Source organism: Convolutriloba macropyga, chromosome 1 (genome assembly GCF_964194025.1).
Source record: "Convolutriloba macropyga chromosome 1, txConMacr16.3, whole genome shotgun sequence".
In the NCBI taxonomy this organism is placed as follows: domain Eukaryota; kingdom Metazoa; phylum Xenacoelomorpha; order Acoela; family Convolutidae; genus Convolutriloba; species Convolutriloba macropyga.
Genome location: NC_134468.1, coordinates 42,153,526 through 42,172,192, shown reverse-complemented (window position 1 = coordinate 42,172,192; position 18,667 = coordinate 42,153,526). Strand labels below are relative to the sequence as shown.

Genomic DNA, 18,667 nt, shown 5'->3' with positions numbered 1-18,667 from the left:
AAACCGTTCATTGGTATTATCGACTTAAATGTAGTGTGGTTTTTTATCTGCAAAAACGTCGTGGTTTTATACAACGTTGTAAATTTTACCTCAGCATGCTGTATAACCTGTATCAATTATACATTTTAAAACTTTTTTTTTCAAAACGCAGCTTTGGAGAAACTTAACTTTGTTAAAATGCGATTGAATGACAAAACATCAATCGCAATCATAAAATTGAACGATTGAATGACAAAACCTATCAATCATAATCATAAAATTGAGCAATGTTTAAATTGTTTTTTCGATTTGTTGTTACTATTGAATTGTGCGTGTTCCCACGCGGCTATTACGACCTCAGGTACAGTATACACATTTTCAGTTGAAACAGCGGAGCACTCAAGGTATGAGTAGGCGCCAATCTGTCTTGCCACTTTCTCCCCTATCCTACTGATCTTTTGCGGGCATTCACGTCTGCAGTCTGATTTGAGCCCCAACAGTATTACAGGCACTTCTCTCCCTTCTAGAATATTCCACATCAAAAATATATCACTAAATATAATGATCATTTAGAATTGCAAGTCTTGATCAAGACCTGCACAACACTGAAAAGAGTAAAAAAAGCGACATGATCATCGTTCTGAATCAGAATATATTTAACGATTGTATTCAAGAGAAAGTTTTTCCAACAATTCTTAAGGATGCACACATCACACCAATTTTCAAAAAAGGAGATGTTTCTGTTTTAACTAATTATCGTCCAATTTCTGTAACACCAACTTTTGCAAAAGTTTTTGAAAGGCTTTTACTTAATCAGTTATTAGAATATCTTGAAAAATTTGCGCTCTTGAACAAAAAACAATTCGGTTTCCAATCTCGAAAGTCGTCTACTGATGCTGTCCTTTACTTTATTGAAAAAATAATAGGAAATATGCAAGATAACGACACAGGTGCTGTGTTCTTAGATCTTGCAAAAGCTTTCAATTCAATTTCACATGAGATTTTTCTCAAGAAAGCTGAAAATTTCAACCTCTCTCAATCAACAATTTTACTTCTCAAATCTTTTCTCGAAAATCGAACACAATGCGTAAAACCGGGTATTGACTTATCAGATAAATTAACTATTAATCATGGTGTTCCACAAGGAACTGTGTTAGGACCTCTTATTTTTCTGTTATATGTCAACGATTTTTCAGAAAAGCTGGAAGGTGAAAATGATGTTGTTCAATTTGCGGATGACACTAGTATTATATGCAATTTGAACGTAATGAAAATATTCCCCAAAAAATTGAAAAAATATTAGAACAAACAGACAAATACCTGACTGAGAATCAACTCACATTAAATGCCGATAAAACAGAGATGTTATTCTTTACAGATCATACTAATTCGGATCCAGAAATTTCTTTTAAAGGCGAAGTTATCAAACCAGCTCATGCATGTCGTTATCTGGGAGTACAAATTGATTCAAACTTAAGTTTTGAAAATCACCTTAATTCAGTTTTAAGCAAAATGGCTGATGCAATTCGTTCTTTGTATCTTGTAAGAAATCAAATACCTTTGAAAGTAAAAATTGATGTTTTCAAGTCAGTTGTACTCTCTCATCTTTCTTTCAGTGGAGGATTCCTCCAAACTCCTACAGTGAAAAACATAAACCGCATAAACAGGCAAATTAACTGGGGAATAAAAGTTTGTTATTTTCGTCAAAAAATTGACCACTCCATTGATTTTCTCATTAAGGATCGTATCCTGCCAGCCGAATTGTTTATCTCAAAAGTTAGCCTAATGAAGCTACAGACAGATATAAAACAATGGGAAACATCCGAAAATTTACTATTCGCCATACTAATGTTTACTAGTCGCCATAACGCCAGACAGAACAACAGAACAAATCAAATTATTATAAAAAAGAAAACGAAAACGAAGTGGAGTAACAAATCTTTATTCTTGAAAAGCGTTCAAAAATGGAACAAATTGCCCTCTTCAATAAGAACTTTTAACAGTAAAACTTGCTTTAAAAATGTTTTAACCGAGTTTTTGCTCGATCAACACAGGAAAGTACCCGTTAATAGACAAATAGGAGCCTTCAAATCCTATTTTTACCTATAAAAACGAACAGCCACAATTTGAAGACTACTATATTAATAACAATGCTGATTAATTTATTTAACATTTTAGAGCATGTAGATATCTAACCTTAGGGTTATAGTCTGAGTAATTTCCATGTTTCGAAAAAAAAGACTTGCAATTATTCTTGCCAAGTACTGATACTGACTTAGCGTTGGCTCCCTTTCTAAATGACAAAACATATCAATCACAATCATAAAATTAAGCAATGTTTAAAATGTTTTTTTGATTAAAACTTCTAAATTGCTCTATGAAATTAATGTTAAACTTAGTAGAATTTTAACTTTTTTTGGACATGCAAATAATACTTAGGCATTTTCAGTGGTAGTTTGTTTTTCTTTTTGATATGCGATATGATTGTGTTTTCACTCAATAGCATATTGTATTTTACTTAAAGATAGACCAAATTTACCGTTGAGTTAAGCTTCAAATGTTGGCAATTCGGCCAAAAAAACATCGGCCTATTCGTACGGCCCGTTTCGATCAAAGTTCAAACAAAAAAGCAATAGATTCAAGATAAAAAAAGACATTTAATGCACTTTTGCTTGAAAATGACGCCAAAATCAATGTTTTATTTGCAAATTCTTTCTAATATGTGAGATAATTGCGCCATAGAATGTATAAAGCATTTCAAACAAATATTCTAATCTGTAGAAAGTATATATCGATCTTTTGGTTGAACGTTGAGGTGCATTTTCTTAAAAGCATGAATGTGCGTTAGCAATTTTTGGCGAGACAACTCAGACTCTTCTTCATGCAGCAGAAATGAGTGCAAAAAAGAAGTAAAAAAAGAAAAGTTTTTGAGATGGAGTAATTTTTTTTTGGTCACATGACCTTTTACCCATTTTCAAAATATTCAATTCCCAAAATATGCCAACCAAGGCCATGTACAATTGGCTGAGGGATGATTTCGCGATGTAATCTTTCCATTATTTAACACAATGGAGTAAAGTATTGACTAAAATTGGTAAAGTTGGTATTATGGGTCCTATATAGACTTATGGGGCTATATAGACTTGAGGTATCTTTCTGATAGTTTGAGCAATATTGTATAATATTGGATACAGTTTGCGTGTTTCAACAACCCGTAAAGATCAAGGAAGATTACAGCTACCCGGGCCGAGGATTTTGGCCAAGATTATGTAAGATCAGCGGCAACTAGCGTTGACAAGTCGGAAAATTCACCGCAATTTTCGTACATAATTTTGCGTTGAATGCGTTGATTTTGAAGACAAAAATTCAACGCAACCAACGCAAAATTATGTAAGACAATTGCGGTGAATATTCCGACTTGTCAACGCTAGTTGCCGCTGATCTTACCTATTTAGCGTTGAATTTAGCGTAGATCTTATATATTTAGCGTTGAATTTAGCGTAGATCTTACATAATTAGCGTTGAATTTAGCGTAGATCTTACATATTTTTGCGTTGAATGCCTTGAATTTATGTAAGATCAACGCTAAAATCAACGCTAAACATGTAAGATCTACGCTAAAATTCAACGCTAAATATGTAAGATCTACGCCAAAGTTCAACGCAAAATTATGTAAGATTAGCGTTGAATGCGCTGAATCTCTGTAAGATCAACGCTAAAATCAATGCTAAATATGTAAGATCTACGCCAAAATTCAACGCAAATTTATGTAAGATTAGCGTTGAATGCGTTGAATTTATGTAAGACCAACGCTAAAATTCAACGCTAAATATGTAAGATCTACGCCAAAATTCGACGCAAAATTATGTAAGATTAGCGTTGAATGCCTTGAATTTATGTAAGATCAACGCTAATTTCAACGCTAATTATGTAAGATCTACACTAAATTTCAACGCTAAATTTGTAGGACCTACGCCAAAATTCAACGCAAAATTATGTAAGATTAGAGTTGAATGCGTTGAATTTATGTAAGATCTACGCTCAGGCGTAGATCTTACATAAATTCAACGCATTCAACGCCAATCTTACATAATTTTACTTTCTTTAGCGTTGACACCTCGGCCCGGGTAGGCAAAATTTATTTCTAACAAGATAGCGAGTGCGAGTCTGTGCGTAGCACAGATTGTTCCAACATACCTCTCAACGTTTCAAAAACAACTTTTAAACTCTGTCATAGTAACCATTGAGAGTATCCGGAAGAATTTTATATGCATTGGAGAAAGTCCAATAACCGAACCAAAAAATATGCCGTTTTTTTGGCAGACAAAAGCGAAAACTTTTTACCCCATTCTAGAAAAATAAATACAATACGAAACACAGAAACAAAAAAACTATAAAAACACATGCACCATACATTTTGAACACAAACACGGATACAAAAAAATAAACCCAACAACAAAAGTTTTTAAAACTCAAGGTTCGTCACTGTTCATTTAGGGCTTCTTTGTGTTTTTTTAACAAAAGGTATCAATTTTATGAGGTAAATGTATCGGTAACTATGATGTTGACAATAAAGTTTGAACTGTAACTTTTTTCGAAAAAGTTTGTAAATCAAGCGAAACTATAAAAACACAAAGTGTCGATTTTGGAGCTTTTCAAAAATGGAATTTTTCACTAAAAAAATAATTTTTCTAATTTTTTAAAAGGAATCCAAAACAAAAAAAAACTGACAAGAGCAAGAAACAAAGCCTACCATCATTTCTTGATTTGCTGTTCACAGACCTAACACTTACCCCAGTAACACAGAATATTGTGCCCTACTGGGTCAGAACGCCTACCGACTAATATAGACTAAAAGCCCTATTGAGTTAGACTCTGCTGTGAAACCAAGAAAAAAGTTCCGGAAAGGCGATTAACATGAAATGCGATATCAAATCGCTAGAGAAATCATGCCTTCACAGGCAAGAAGACCCCACAAGTGCTGGGAAACGTTCAAAACTGTATTCAACCGTCTAACCGTGGACATTGTACCAAAAGAGAAGATGAATATAGGGAAATAAATCAGGTTTCCAGTACATGCTAAAACCTTGGACACTATAAAGGCAAAAAAACAGATTAGATCATATTTACTATATAGAGCCGTGATTACGTGAGAAACAGGTGCACAGGACAGCTCGGCAACGTTGTCAATTGATCGAAAACAAAAGTTCTACTTGAGCAAAGTTGAAGCCAAAAGTATTCTGGAGTTATATAAACCAGAGAACAAAAACAGGGGAAGCAGTACTTTGTCTGGAAAATCAGGAGGGACAAAACACAGAAACAGACAAAGAGAAGCCAGAACTACTGTGTGATTTTCTCTCATCAGTATTTAACAGGTAACCACAAGGATCGTTGGATAATAATGTTGAGAGCAAATGCTGCTTAGCCGACGACATTGGAGTCAACGAAATTGAAGTACTGAAAGAAAAAAAAATTGATAACTTAAAAATTAGCTACACCGAACAGTATAAATTCGGGGATACTGCTTGAAGTTCTAACCGTTGCATCTCTTTTTCTAAAGGAACTCTTTCACTTACCGTTGGATACAAAAGATCAGCTCAATGATTGGAAAAGATCTAACATTAGCCCTATATATAAGAAAATATAATAAGAGTGCCAAAAAGACCCTGAAAATTTCAGACTGGTGAGCGTAACATCTATATCCAGTCAAATCATGGCAATATTCATCCGGTGGAGCCTAATGGATTATCTAAATAAATACAATATCCTAGGATTACTGCAATTTGAATTCATGATAGGAAGATTGACGTCTCTGCAGTTAGTGACAACCCATGAACCACTTGACCAAAGCACTTGACAAGAGACATGAAGTAGACATTATGTATCCTGACTTGAAGAAAACCATTGATACTGTGCCATACGGTCGCCTACTTGGAACACTAGAATGCAAAACATTGGGCGTGATAAAAAGTTCTCTCACACAAAGGCTGCAAAGAGGGGCGTTAAATGGGACCTACTCCAACTGGAAACCAGTCCGAAGTGGCATTCCTCAAGGGTCAGTTTTTTACCTATACTTTTTGTCATATACATAAACTCAATACTAGACTGCACAGTCACAGGAATACCATTTCCCAAATGATACTAAAATATACTGATCAATAACAGGAGAAAACTATAAAAAATTACTCCAAGAAAATCTTAACAATCTTTCAATTTAGTCCACCGATAGTCAACAAGGTCTTAGCTAAGGAAAAAGAAATTTGTTCAGTGGTGCAAGGCACTTGCTTGACCACACCTTTATTATGTGAACAATATCTGATGTCTTTTTTTGAAACAATATGTAGCACGAATAGACAATGTTCGACAGTGAGCAACACGCATGGTTGTAGAGATCAGAAGAAAGAAGTACCAAGATAGATTCAAGTTAATCCAGCTACCAAAACTAAACGATCGCAATAAAAGACGCGGGATAATACAGATCTTTAAGTTTACGACGCAGAGGTGACAACAGGTTTACTTGGAACAAATTCACCAAATGTGGCACCAAATTGTGTGCAGTCAGCTAACAGAAGAGGTGGTGTCAAGCCTATTGCTAGACTGTTTTAGAAGAACTGATCAATCGAGACGCAAGCCTGTCGGTCAGAATACTTTAGATTAAACTGAAACTAAAGGGTTTTGCACTCTAAATCTACTTGTTTCTACCATTAAAGGAACTATCTCTGTCAAAATTTTTCTCCTTCTCTCTGTCTCACACACATACCAATCTCATTATACACACGCACACACGTGCCTAGACCCACACATGCGCGCAAACATACAAAATACAAACCTCTGATAATTATTATTCTTAGCAACTGATTTTTACGCTAAGTTCGTCACCAATTATATTTTGGTTGTTTTTCTGGAAAGCTAGGCAAGGATTTCGCGAATTAGTAATCGTAAAACTGAAGCTAATATTTGAAATGATTTTTATAAAGTTCTTCAAATTATTTTGACATTTTTAATGTTTCATGAATATAAATGGGCCAATAAATTTTAAAATTTTTCAAAACCTGTTATCATCAAAAATTAAACACATCCAGTTTTGGTTTGGGATATTTTGAAAGCCGCAATTTGTAGCAAATGTTTTTAATTTTCTAATTTCTCATCATTTCTGACATTTTTGCAATCGGCTTCTAACGTGTGTTCAACATTTAACGGAACTCGCTCAATCTGACTCATTTTCTGCATACACAGAGAGAATTAAAGAGAGCAAAGAGAGCAAATGCAAATCTCCCCAAAATCTTTCATTTAAAATTTTTTTTGCATCTGAACTATTCTCAATGTGCGTCACCTTGATATTGCCCAAATGTTATCTCTGATAAACTGAGTTTGTACTTCTTGATGCAATTTTAATAGTAATTGTGAAACTGAAACCAAAATTTTAGGGGGATTCGAAAATTTTCGAAAATGTGTGTTATCTCCTGATGCAGGATAGTTCATGATTTCTGATAGTTGTTTTTCCTCTACTTTTACTGGTATCTAACATTGAAAGGCTTAACTCTCACACTAACTGTGTCTTCTTTGCTCTGTCTTACAAACACATTCCACACAAAGCAAACACGAACATACACCAACACAAGCACACACAAACACACAAAATAAAATTACCAATCTCGCCGTCAGCACCAAACAAAATCAAATCTGTGACATTTTTTTCTCGCATTTGATCTTCATTCATCCCCGTTCATTTGATTCTTGGGTTTATCGGGAAATTAGTTGTGGATTTCTGGAGGAAATTGCAAGAAAAAATTAAACTAAAAAACAAACTGAGCGTTTTGGAGTTTATACAAAAAATTCGCTCAATTCAGATATTTCAGAGCATAATGGACAAATTCGTTTTTTTTCTATGCAGATGTGTTGCCACCAGTTGGATTTATGAAACACAATTTTAGTATTGAACATATGCAAAGCAACAATTTGCAGAATTATCTATTAATTCTGATTTTTAAAAACTCCTGACGGCTTTTACACTCTTTCTTTAATTATTTTTAACATGCAACAACATTAAAGGCTGTTCTTTTTCACTCCCATTCAGTAGCGCTGAGGAAATTGGTTTTCAGTAAAATTTAATTTGAGGTCTGTTCCTTGTTTTAAGTAAGTTTTTTTAAAAGAAAAAGGAAATTTTATTAATAATTATCTAAACTGACAAAGAAAAGAAATTTTTTTTCTTTCCAAACGTCCGTTTTTCATTTGAGTAGTTTCTCAGTCTTAGTTTTTCAATTTATAGATACATTCAAAGACGGGAAAAGATCAATTCCAGGAGCACCTCTAAAATACAGGTAAGTGAAAAAAAGTTTTCTTAAAGTTTCCAAAAAACTTATGAAATTTTATGTTAATTTTTTTATACTGGTGAGCCATAAACTCTAATAATCAAAGTTTTTCTTTATTTGATTTCACTGTACGAGATTAGTTTGAACATCTGCTCTTAATCAAAACACTTTACTAATCCCCCCCCCAAAAAAAAAACATAGCAGAACAGGTCCTGAAATACAATCCAAAGAATTGAACGAAATACTGAGAACTAATGAGAACCTGACCAGCAGGTCAATTGAACAATCCCAGCAAAAAGACAATCTCAAAGTTGAGAAACTGAAATTATCAAACAAATTATATAAGAAAATAATCATGGATAAAACTCTTGAAGCTTTAATCATGAAGGCCAAATATGATACAATTCAATATAATCATTTGCTCACGCACAAGACATGAAAGAGACTCCACTAAAGGTAGATAAACTCGTGAAATTTGACGAACGCTTCAAAAAAACTGACTAGTACAGAATTAAAAAACAAGTTTCTAAATTTTGCGGCAATAAGATGCTCAAAGCAATTTTTTGGTCTGCGGTGTTCTGTCATATAACCCACATGCATGACGTAAAAAATTTTGTTGGCCAGTAAAGATAGTTAAACTCAGAAATGGCAAAAAATTTTAGAAGTAAAAAACAATTAAAACTTTTAACAAAAAAATGCTAAAATTCGTGATATTCGCATCTTCAGAACTGTTTCATTTTCTCCAGAAACTATAAAGTATTTTTTCAAACTTTAAATGGTTTCACTGGCTCATAAACGATAACCAATCCATTACCTCTAGAAAAATATGCAGTTACTTATTCTTTGCCACTAGAAACTATGCAGTAAACTAGTATTAAACCGTAGAGGAAATTCTTTGGCCTTTGATGATTGAGAAACCTAAAAAATTGACAAAAACTTTCAAAAAATCTGGCAAGTTTTATCAAAAAATTGAAAAAACTCGTGACGTTAAAATGTTCAAAAACCATTCCATTAACACTAGAAACTATGCAGTAACCTATTATCAAACTCTGAAGCAGGTTTCTTGAAACCTAGGGCTGAAAAATCTCAAAAAATGACAAAAGAGTTTTTAAAAAAACTTATTAATTTTTTTAAATTGTAAAAATTAGTATAAAATAGCGTGTTTATATTTGGAGTACCAAAACATATAGCTCTTAAAACGGTCATAGAAAAAAATTATGCCTCGGAAAAGACCTCTATCAACGTTTAAACACCTCAATTTTAGACTGGTCCAACAAAAAAAATTCGAAAAATGGCGAAAAATGCAAAAAAATGGAAAATTTTGGGCTCGAAAACTCCTAAAAATGACCTTTTAACCTTGAATTACGGCCTTCCCATTAGCTTCGCCACTCTAAGCAATTGAAAGACTATTGAAAACGTCTAAGGGCCTCTAATGAAAGTTGATGCCCGCTGAGCTTTACCTGTTTATCCCGTTCTGAAAGCTCAAAGTCATGCAAAAGTGTGAAAACATCTCACAATTATAAAAAAAAAGACAGAGCACCAATACAATCCAATAATTGGATTGTAAACAAATACAGTTCCACCTTACAAAAATGGGCTCCGAAGATTTCAGATTCCAATTTTCCCAGTTTGGAGGGGAATACGTATGACAAATTTGGCGTTTTCATTTTAATTCATAGAGTAACGCAAAAGATTTTCTTAAACAACAAGGAGGCTCGGTAATGTGCGTACGCGCAAAATGTTCCGACACCGCTCATCCACATTCTTGACTCAATAGCCCACAAAGAGATAAAAACCTTTCAGAACATACATATCGTCCACTAAACAACCAATGGAACACAATAGTCCCACGCGAGAGGGCCGATGAATTTTGTTGATAATAGGACTACTAAAAAGGACAATAAAAAATCAAGCAAAAATCTTTATTTACTACAAAAACTCGATGTTTATAATTAAAGGAATCATAACAAAATCAAAATCGCCTCAGATAAAATCTAATATAACAATTTAACCTATACTTCATAAGAAAGGATATGGGACCTGTCCTCAATGCGATGGCCAACGGGTCGACAAAAGCAAAGAGGTGCGAAGTTCAAAAATACGTTTCTTTTTTTGAAAACAATTAATTTCACAGTTATTTTTGTCATTAGATATCAACTGAAAACACTAAAACGTTCATTTATATCTACCATGGAGAGAATTGAGTTGTATTTATCCAATGTTCCATTGTGCAAAATTTCCAAGCCAATGAGATCTACGGTTATTGTTTTAAATTATAAATAAAACGAAAATCCTTTCAAATGTACAAATAAATAAAACATTCTAACATTTTATAAAAACTCGAGAAACAAATGTTTGAAGCTAGAACCGTTATAATGATTAAGCTCACTGGAAATGGGGAAGCGATGAATTAAGTTGCAGCACATCAGTTAGCCAATTGGGCCTGTTAAAAATGAAACTAAATCACGACCCCACAAATAACAACAAAAGCATAAAGAAGCCATACTCAAACAACTTTACGACATCACACTCTTCATATTACTATCCCTCAGGAACAGTAAATCATCACTTTCTCCGCATCGTAACATCAACAAAACTTCCTTTAAAATAGACAACGTAGACATGACAAAAAAACCTAAAAATTGAACAGTATAGAAATCTCAAAAATTTTTTGGAAATTAATTGGTCGAAACAGTCAGTCACAACGTATAAACTAGTGCCAAAAATGTTTTAATCAACAAAAATATTAGAGACTTTTAATCAGTGAGATTCACTTACATGGTGACGAACATGAATGCAAAAAAGAGACCGTTGAAAGAAAGTCTTTTTTTTTAAATTTAATTTTAAAGTCATTATAAAAACAACTATAAGCCTAATTCTTCAAATAGGTTAATTTATGTGAATTGGGGAAGCAATTAGACCTATGGTTATCAGGTTAATGGCGTACCACATCTCGAAAAGACCAATATAGGCAAAAACTAAAAAAAAATTAAAATTTTGCGAGTTAACTGTCTCAGGCCAAAAAGCGTAAACTATTCAGAAAAAATTTTTAACAGATCCAGATACGCCTTCTTGCAAGCTATGCACTTTCTCTATTATGCTTTTTTTTCAATTGGACTTGTCAATGATGTGGTAATTCGACGAGGAATCAAAATGTACTCATACAATATGCAATTATGCTTTAAAAAAAATTGAAAACGCGTAGTATCAAAACAACAAAAAAAACATTAGTTGAAAAGAAAACCGTTGCAGACCTTAAATTATTACTAACAGGAATTGGGTATCTCTTTTTTGTTACTGAGACTGCGCCCAAAGTTGAGAGAAATAAGATAAAATAGTGGCAAAATTCGAAAATTCACTGATGTTTTCTTAAAATAAAACTATTGAAAGTCGTAGCAGACATTCGATAACAACTGAAAAAAATTTCCAGGCTAATTTATACCTCCTAAAAAGCTAACTGGATCTTTGATTGGGGACAATAAGTCGTAGGGCTACAAAATTTAACAAATGAAAGCAAAACTCAAGAAGTCCCGATAATTTTTACGAAAACAATTGGTCAGAGACATGAAAAAACATAATTTTAACTCTAAAACCATACAATAATCTCGTAAGGCCTCGTTTTTTAAAATAGTAGCTGTCACTAACTTAGTCTTGATTTGTATTTCTTGTCGGTAATTTACATAAAAAAACATCTACATAGCGGAAAAATGTCGCGCCCCAAAAAAATCTAATGAATTAAAAAATTTTTTATCGTAAGGATCCATGGTGAGAGCAAGATGAGCTCAGATACTGCTGGGTGGTTAAAAAAATACTCAATTGTTCAAGTGCTTGCAGAATAGATCTTTTTTGAACAAAATTTTTCCGTTCGTCAAAACTAAATAATGCATTTTGAATAATTATCGAGTTTAAATTTGCAAAAAAAACTGTCAAAATTACACTTCCAGATTTCCTGAAGCCAGCAGGAGTACAACTAGTTTTTTTTTGGAGCGTTAGATGATCATGGCCGCAGTTTTAAGGTATCTACTGTCGGCAAATAAAAAACAAGTTGGCTAAAAATCCAAATATGGTCCCATTTTTGACGAATAAATTCTGAATTTTGAAAAACTTAGCATAAATTCTAGACAGAAAGCTCGGGTTGAACAATTAAGCAACGTTCGCCTACCTTATGAAATAAAATAAATAACAATACAGTTAACAATTTTATCGTATTTTAGCAAAATTGACAAAAATTTGTCAGAAATACCGAAAATCTGAAAAAAACAGCTGAATTACGTTTAATAAAAATCTAAACCTCGATAACTCCCTATGAAAAGCGAATATTAATAAGAAAAAATCTTTTTAATTCCATATTCTAAGCTGGACGGGCTTTCTAATGATAGCGATCACAACTCTCTACAATTATCATATCCATCGGTCAAAACTGAACTGGAAAAACCGATTCGAACATATAGTTCTTCTCCCATTAAAGTGGGTCGCAACAATTGTCATACTCATCATACTTGTGTTTTCTCTCGCAAATTTGGATGACATTGAAAACATTTGTTGAGATGTTGATCAGTAGACTCATTATATTGTGACTATCGTTAGGAAGCTTTTATTAATATTTTTGCTCGGTGTTAAATAACCTATGTTGCAGGTCTTTGAACAACGTTGAAGGCTTCGGTATCTGTCATGTTTTTTGAGCAGATCCTAGTTGAGGCCTCAACCTATATAAAAATGTCCTCACAGAAATTTGTAATGAAGAGATTTTGGCTCGACTCAATTACGTGTCCTCGACTTTGTTTGGAAAGCAAATCTCAAGAAGTCCCTTTAATATTTACGAAAACAATTGGTCAGAGCCATAAATAACATAAGCTTAACACTGAAACCATACAAAAATCTCCTATGGCCTTGTCTTGTAAATTGTAGCTACCATCATTAACTTAGTCTTGATTTGAAATTCTTGTCGGTAAACTACATAAAAAACATCTATATAGCGGAAAAATGTCGCGCCCCAAAAAAATCTGGTAAACTTCAAATTTTTTTTATCGTAAGGGTTCATCGTGAGATCAAGATCAGCCCAGATTTTACTGGGCGTTTAAAAAAATACTCAATTGTGCAAATGGTTAAGAAATAGATCTTTTTTAAACAAAATTTTTCAATTTTTCAAAACTAAATAAAGCATTTTGTATAATTATCGAGTTTAAATTTGCAAAAAATATCCAAAAGTAAAATTCCAGAATTCCAGAAGCCAGCAGGAGTACAACTAACTCTTTTTGGAGCGTTAGAAGAATATTGCCGCAGTTTTAAGAAGTCTACTGTCAGCAAATTTAAAACAATTTGGCTAAAAATGCAAATTTGGTCCCATTTTTGACGTATAAAGTATGATTTTTGAAAAATTTAGCATTAATTCTAGCCAAAAAGCTGGGATTGAACAATAAAGCGACGTTTGTTTATCTTATGAGATAAAATCCATTACAGTGCAGTTAACAATTTTATTATATTTCAGCAAAATTGACGAAAATTTGTCAGAAATACCAAAAATCTGACTAAAAACAGCTCAATTACGTCTAAGAAAAATCTAAACCGCGATAACTCCCTATAAAAAGCGAAAATTAATAAAAAATCTGTTAAGTTCCATATTCAAAGCTGGAGGGGCTTTCTAATGATACCGCTCACAACTCTCTACGATTATTATATCTATCGGTCAAAATTGTCTGAACAAGAAAAACTGATTTGAGTATATAGTTCCTCCCCCACTAAAGTGGGTCGGAACAATTATCTTACTGACCATACTTGTGTTTTCTCTCGCAACCTTGGATGAAATTGAAAACTTTTGTTATGATTTTGATCAGTAGACTCATTATAATGTGACTATCGTTAGGAAGCTTTAATTAATATTTTTGCTCGGTGTTAAAAAACCTATGTTGCTGGTCTTTGAACAACGTTGAAGGCTTTGGTATCTGTCATGCTTTTTGAGCAGACCCTAGTTGAGGCCTCCTCCTATATAAAAAACGTCCTCGACAGAGATTTGTAATGAAGAGATTTTGGCTCGACTCAATTACGTGTCCTCGACTTTGGTTGGAAGTGAAAGTACTATCCTTTACTTTGGCTCTATAAAAGACAAGGTCCTCGATTTTATTTTCAACACATGTAAAATGCCTTTCCCTTGTTGAGACGACCGAACAAAAACGAAGCAAGAAGTGTTCGGTATGTTTGGTTTTCTACGTAAGAAATCGTCGGCATGTTCGGTTTCTCGATCATGCAATTACTGTCAATGTTTATCACCTCCTCAACTTATTATAGGTAGTTTTATGAAGCCTCTATTATTGTGGGTGCGTCTTGCCGACTTAATTGTTAACGAGTACCTGTAATGCAGCTTATATTTATTGATAAGTAACCTAGGAGGTCTATGAGAAGAGGGAAGTCTGAAGTGAGCACATTTTCGACTGAGATGACGTCATTGAGTGCAAAGCAGAGTAGTATGGCGTGACTACTCCTCAACAAGTCACGTGACACCTCCTTTTCTTCCTCTGACATGTCAGTCGAGTTCCAACTGTCTTCAAATAGGTTGAGTCTTCACAGTAGAATTGAAAACAAAACAGAAACTGTCTCCTTTGTTCATAGGATTAACAATGAGGTTGAATTTATCAATCGCACGAGTAGTGCAAAATCTCCTCAACTTTTCACTTTTAACCATATGAGTCACCACTGGCATTTAGAGTAAGTTCGAAAACGGGGGGGGGGGGTTGGTGATAAACTTTCCTGAATTTTAATCGAAGTAGGTGAAAATTTTGCCGAAAACGTGCTCAATTGTGATACGCAATGTTCTGAAAACCCCGAATTTGTAAGAGATCGTCGCACTCCTTTGTTTTAATACGCAATTTTGATCTTTTCAGATTGTGCCCCCCCCCCCCCAATTAGTGGGTGCATATTATTTGCACCGCCAGACGCACGTGCCATATTTTTACATATATAATGATTTACTATGTAATGACACGTGTTCTGTATCTGGGGGAAGGGAGTGCGGGTGCATCGTCCTGATCAGACCGTCGCAAACCGAGTACTTCTGATCAGACTCCCGGGTCAATGTGTCACAGCTAAAAATCGCTAAAAAGTGTAAGATTTGCGGTGAATGCGGTGAATTTTCTTAAGAATATTCACGGCTAAATTCACCGCAAATCTTAGCGGTGAATTTTTTCACCGCTTACAGATTAATATTGGGGGGGGGGTACAAACGAAAAAAATCCCGGAATTTCTTACATGATAGCAGCGCAATTCATGCAAAGTTATGCACTGAATATGCGCTGATACCTCGACACTCATTCAACTGCAATGCTGTTTCTTAAAATCCTCTTGAACCATAAATGCCAAAGTGTTTCTGGGAGACAGTTTCCAGTTTGATTCAATGCTATTTTCCTGAATGTGTTGCTGTTCTGTGTGATGGAGATAGAATGTTGTTCAAATGGTATCTCGTGCTGATGGTTTGGATGATAAAGATCATTTAGAACTGACGCTTGTGACGAGTGAGATTGCAATGTTAGAGGCAAGCTAAGGCACTCCACGTTAGCAAAAGCCAAGTCACCCTCCACAATACGGCGTATCAGCCAACTTTTGCCCACATTTCGAGGACCTTAAAAAGAACATCGTGCAATGTCCGAGACAAAGAGAATAACCGTTATTGTTAATAAAGGCAAAGTCTGTTATAACGATCTTCCGGTTAAATACTGACCGTGTCAAATCAGCCTCCCGGGTTGAGGTTTAATGAAAAAATAATGTAAGATTAGCCGTGAATAACGGTGAAAAAAAATTTTTTTCACCGCAAAGCGCCGCATCTTTTAGCGTTGAATGTGATGAATTTTTGTAAGATTTGCGGTTTTTAGCGGTGAAATTTTCTTTCACCGCATTCACCGGATTTCTTACAAAAAGAAAAAGTTCGAACCTCTCACCTCCTGCATGTCAACAACTTCCTATTCCACTGCGCCATCTGTGACCTACGTCAATGCTATTTCCTTTGAAATTAAGATAAGCGTTGAAATTAGCGGTGAATAAATAAGATTTGTGATTTTAGCGGTAAATTTTTTTCACAGCATTCTGCTGGAAAGCTGATTAATTTTTTTCACCGCTTAAGCGGTGAAAAAAAATTCCACTGCTTAAAATCTTACACTTTTTACTCATATTCACCGCAAATCTTACATCTTTTAGCGATGTTTAGCGGTGGCACCTCGACCCCGGCGCTTTTTGCGGTTTACAATACCCACATATAGAGAGACAGAATAAGAGAGTATTTATTTTTTTTTGGAAAAAGTAACAGAAAGTGTAGAAACAAAATTTGTTGAAAAAAGTTTAATGTTTTCGCGTTCTTCACCTTAGGAGTATCCGAATCGTTTTTTGTTTAAAATATAAAATATGACTTCTTCGTTTGTTTACAATTTTTGAGCATTATATAGACGTATATAAGAAAAAACAGGTTATCTAATGACAGAAAGCCGCTGAGAAATACGATAAATGTCGGTGCAAACATCAAAAACTATATATTTTTTTCATTTCTTCAACCCGAAAAGAATTAAACCAATTATTAAATTGACACCACTGGAAAATTCCGCGTTTAAATTTTATATTTCTGAGTTTAATTGCAGTTTTGTGAATAATTTTTTTTGAAGGAAGCAACAAAAGATCAAAAGTAATTCTGTTTGTAATTTTTTCTTGTTTTTTATTCTGATATGCCCTGACAGCCTTAAGTGGTGACCTTCTGTGATATCATTGAGAAGATATCAGGCACTAGGAACATAGATTTGAAAATTTTGTTTCAGTTGTTCTATTTTGTGTTCTATAGTCATACGCTGACTACCATTCATTGCTCTAAGTGTACTCTTGAACAAAAAGCTTTTTTAATGAGTAAACAACGCTTGATCTCCCGACGGTTTGGTTCTGAAATATCAGTAAAAATTCAACAAAAAACTACTTCACGGGAAAATGATAAAACCCTAGTCGAGGCCGAATGGTTAACTTGTAAGAACTTGCAAGTTTCTGGCAGAGACCTACAAAGCGATTCATCGCCATGCAAGTTTTTTTTCAAAAACATGCAAGTTTTACAAGTTAATCATTCGACTTATAGGTTCTTACAAATTAATTTTTCGACTTATAAGGTTCTTTAAAGTTAACCATTCAACTCGCTGGGTTCTTACAAGTTAAACATTTGACTTGCATAATTTCGTGCAATATAAGTTGTTACCAGATATTTTCTGCCTATCTTGTAGCAAAAACAATTAAACGTTGCAAAATATTATTGTAAACAGATGCTTCACAAATATAGAATATATGGAAAGTGTGAAATGAAACTGTAAAATAAAAATTGGTAAAAAAAAGGAAGGGTCACGAAATTACTGTGAGAAAATTCTGACATATGAGATTGAAACTTCAATCAAAGTTAGATATGGTACAAAATTTTAGGAACACTTGTTAAACGGCAATCGTGAAGAAGCCAATTGAGATCTACGGTTCATTAATTGAAATGCAAAAGGATCTATTGTGTTGACAAAATTGAGAGGTAAACAGTTCATCGACTTAGGTTGCATTGTAAAATGTTATCCAACTTGAGCAACTAACTCTCACGCGCTTTCTACTACGGTAAATGACTGGGTGCTAAATTTATTTAACCAATAAGAGTCGAGCTCAACCGGAACGAAATTGCAAGAAACTTACAGGTAAGCCATTCGACTTGCAAGTTTTGTTCAAGTTTACCATTCGACTTGCAAGTTTTTACAAGTAAACCATTCGTCCTGCAAGTTCTAACAAGTTAACCATCTTTTGACAGAAACTTGCAAATTCTTACACGTTAACCATTTTTGCAAGAAACTTGCAGGTTATTACAAGTTAACCATTCGGTCTAGAACTGGGAATGCGGAAAAAGTTGGGATACTTTGTAACAGTCATATTGCTTGTATTCCGATAGTGTACAGCTCGGTCCGAAAAAAATTATCCGGGCTTTGGGAGTGTTGTTTGATAATTTGAATTAGTTGCTAGTAAGGCTAGTTGGCACCTACAAAAAATGAAAATGATTATTCTGTTAAGGTGTGGAGGTAGAACATGCAAAAGGATAATTTTTTGCTTTCCCTAAACAATTACAGTAACCTAAAATTTCGTGCTCCAAAAAACTGTGTTTTCAAAGCAAAACTAGTAAAAGATTTGTTCATACAACGGTATGGTTTTCAGGTTTTGGTTTTATATCAACTTGTTAGCGAATGGATGTAAAATCGCAATAAAGCTGAAAAATTTAGAACTCGGAAAGCTATTATTTTATTTCTGATTCACTGCCCTTTGACTTGACCTTAAGTTTTCTGCCTTTCCAGCTGTCAAAGTAAGCAAATTTGGAAAATTTGGAAAAATGAGAACCT

At 34.1% G+C, this 18,667-nt stretch overlaps 1 protein-coding gene across 1 annotated transcript; it reads right to left on the bottom strand.

Annotated features, from left to right (window-relative positions):
* Nucleotides 1-162: 162 nt before the first annotated feature.
* Nucleotides 163-14,846, bottom strand: LOC142349167 (uncharacterized). The gene is made up of 2 exons (XM_075400584.1): nt 14,672-14,846; nt 163-502 (listed from the first exon to the last, which is right to left on the bottom strand). The coding sequence occupies exons 1-2, from the start codon at nt 14,808-14,810 to the stop codon at nt 252-254; spliced, it is 390 nt and encodes a 129-aa protein (XP_075256699.1). The 5' UTR covers nt 14,811-14,846; the 3' UTR covers nt 163-251.
* Nucleotides 14,847-18,667: the final 3,821 nt, after the last annotated feature.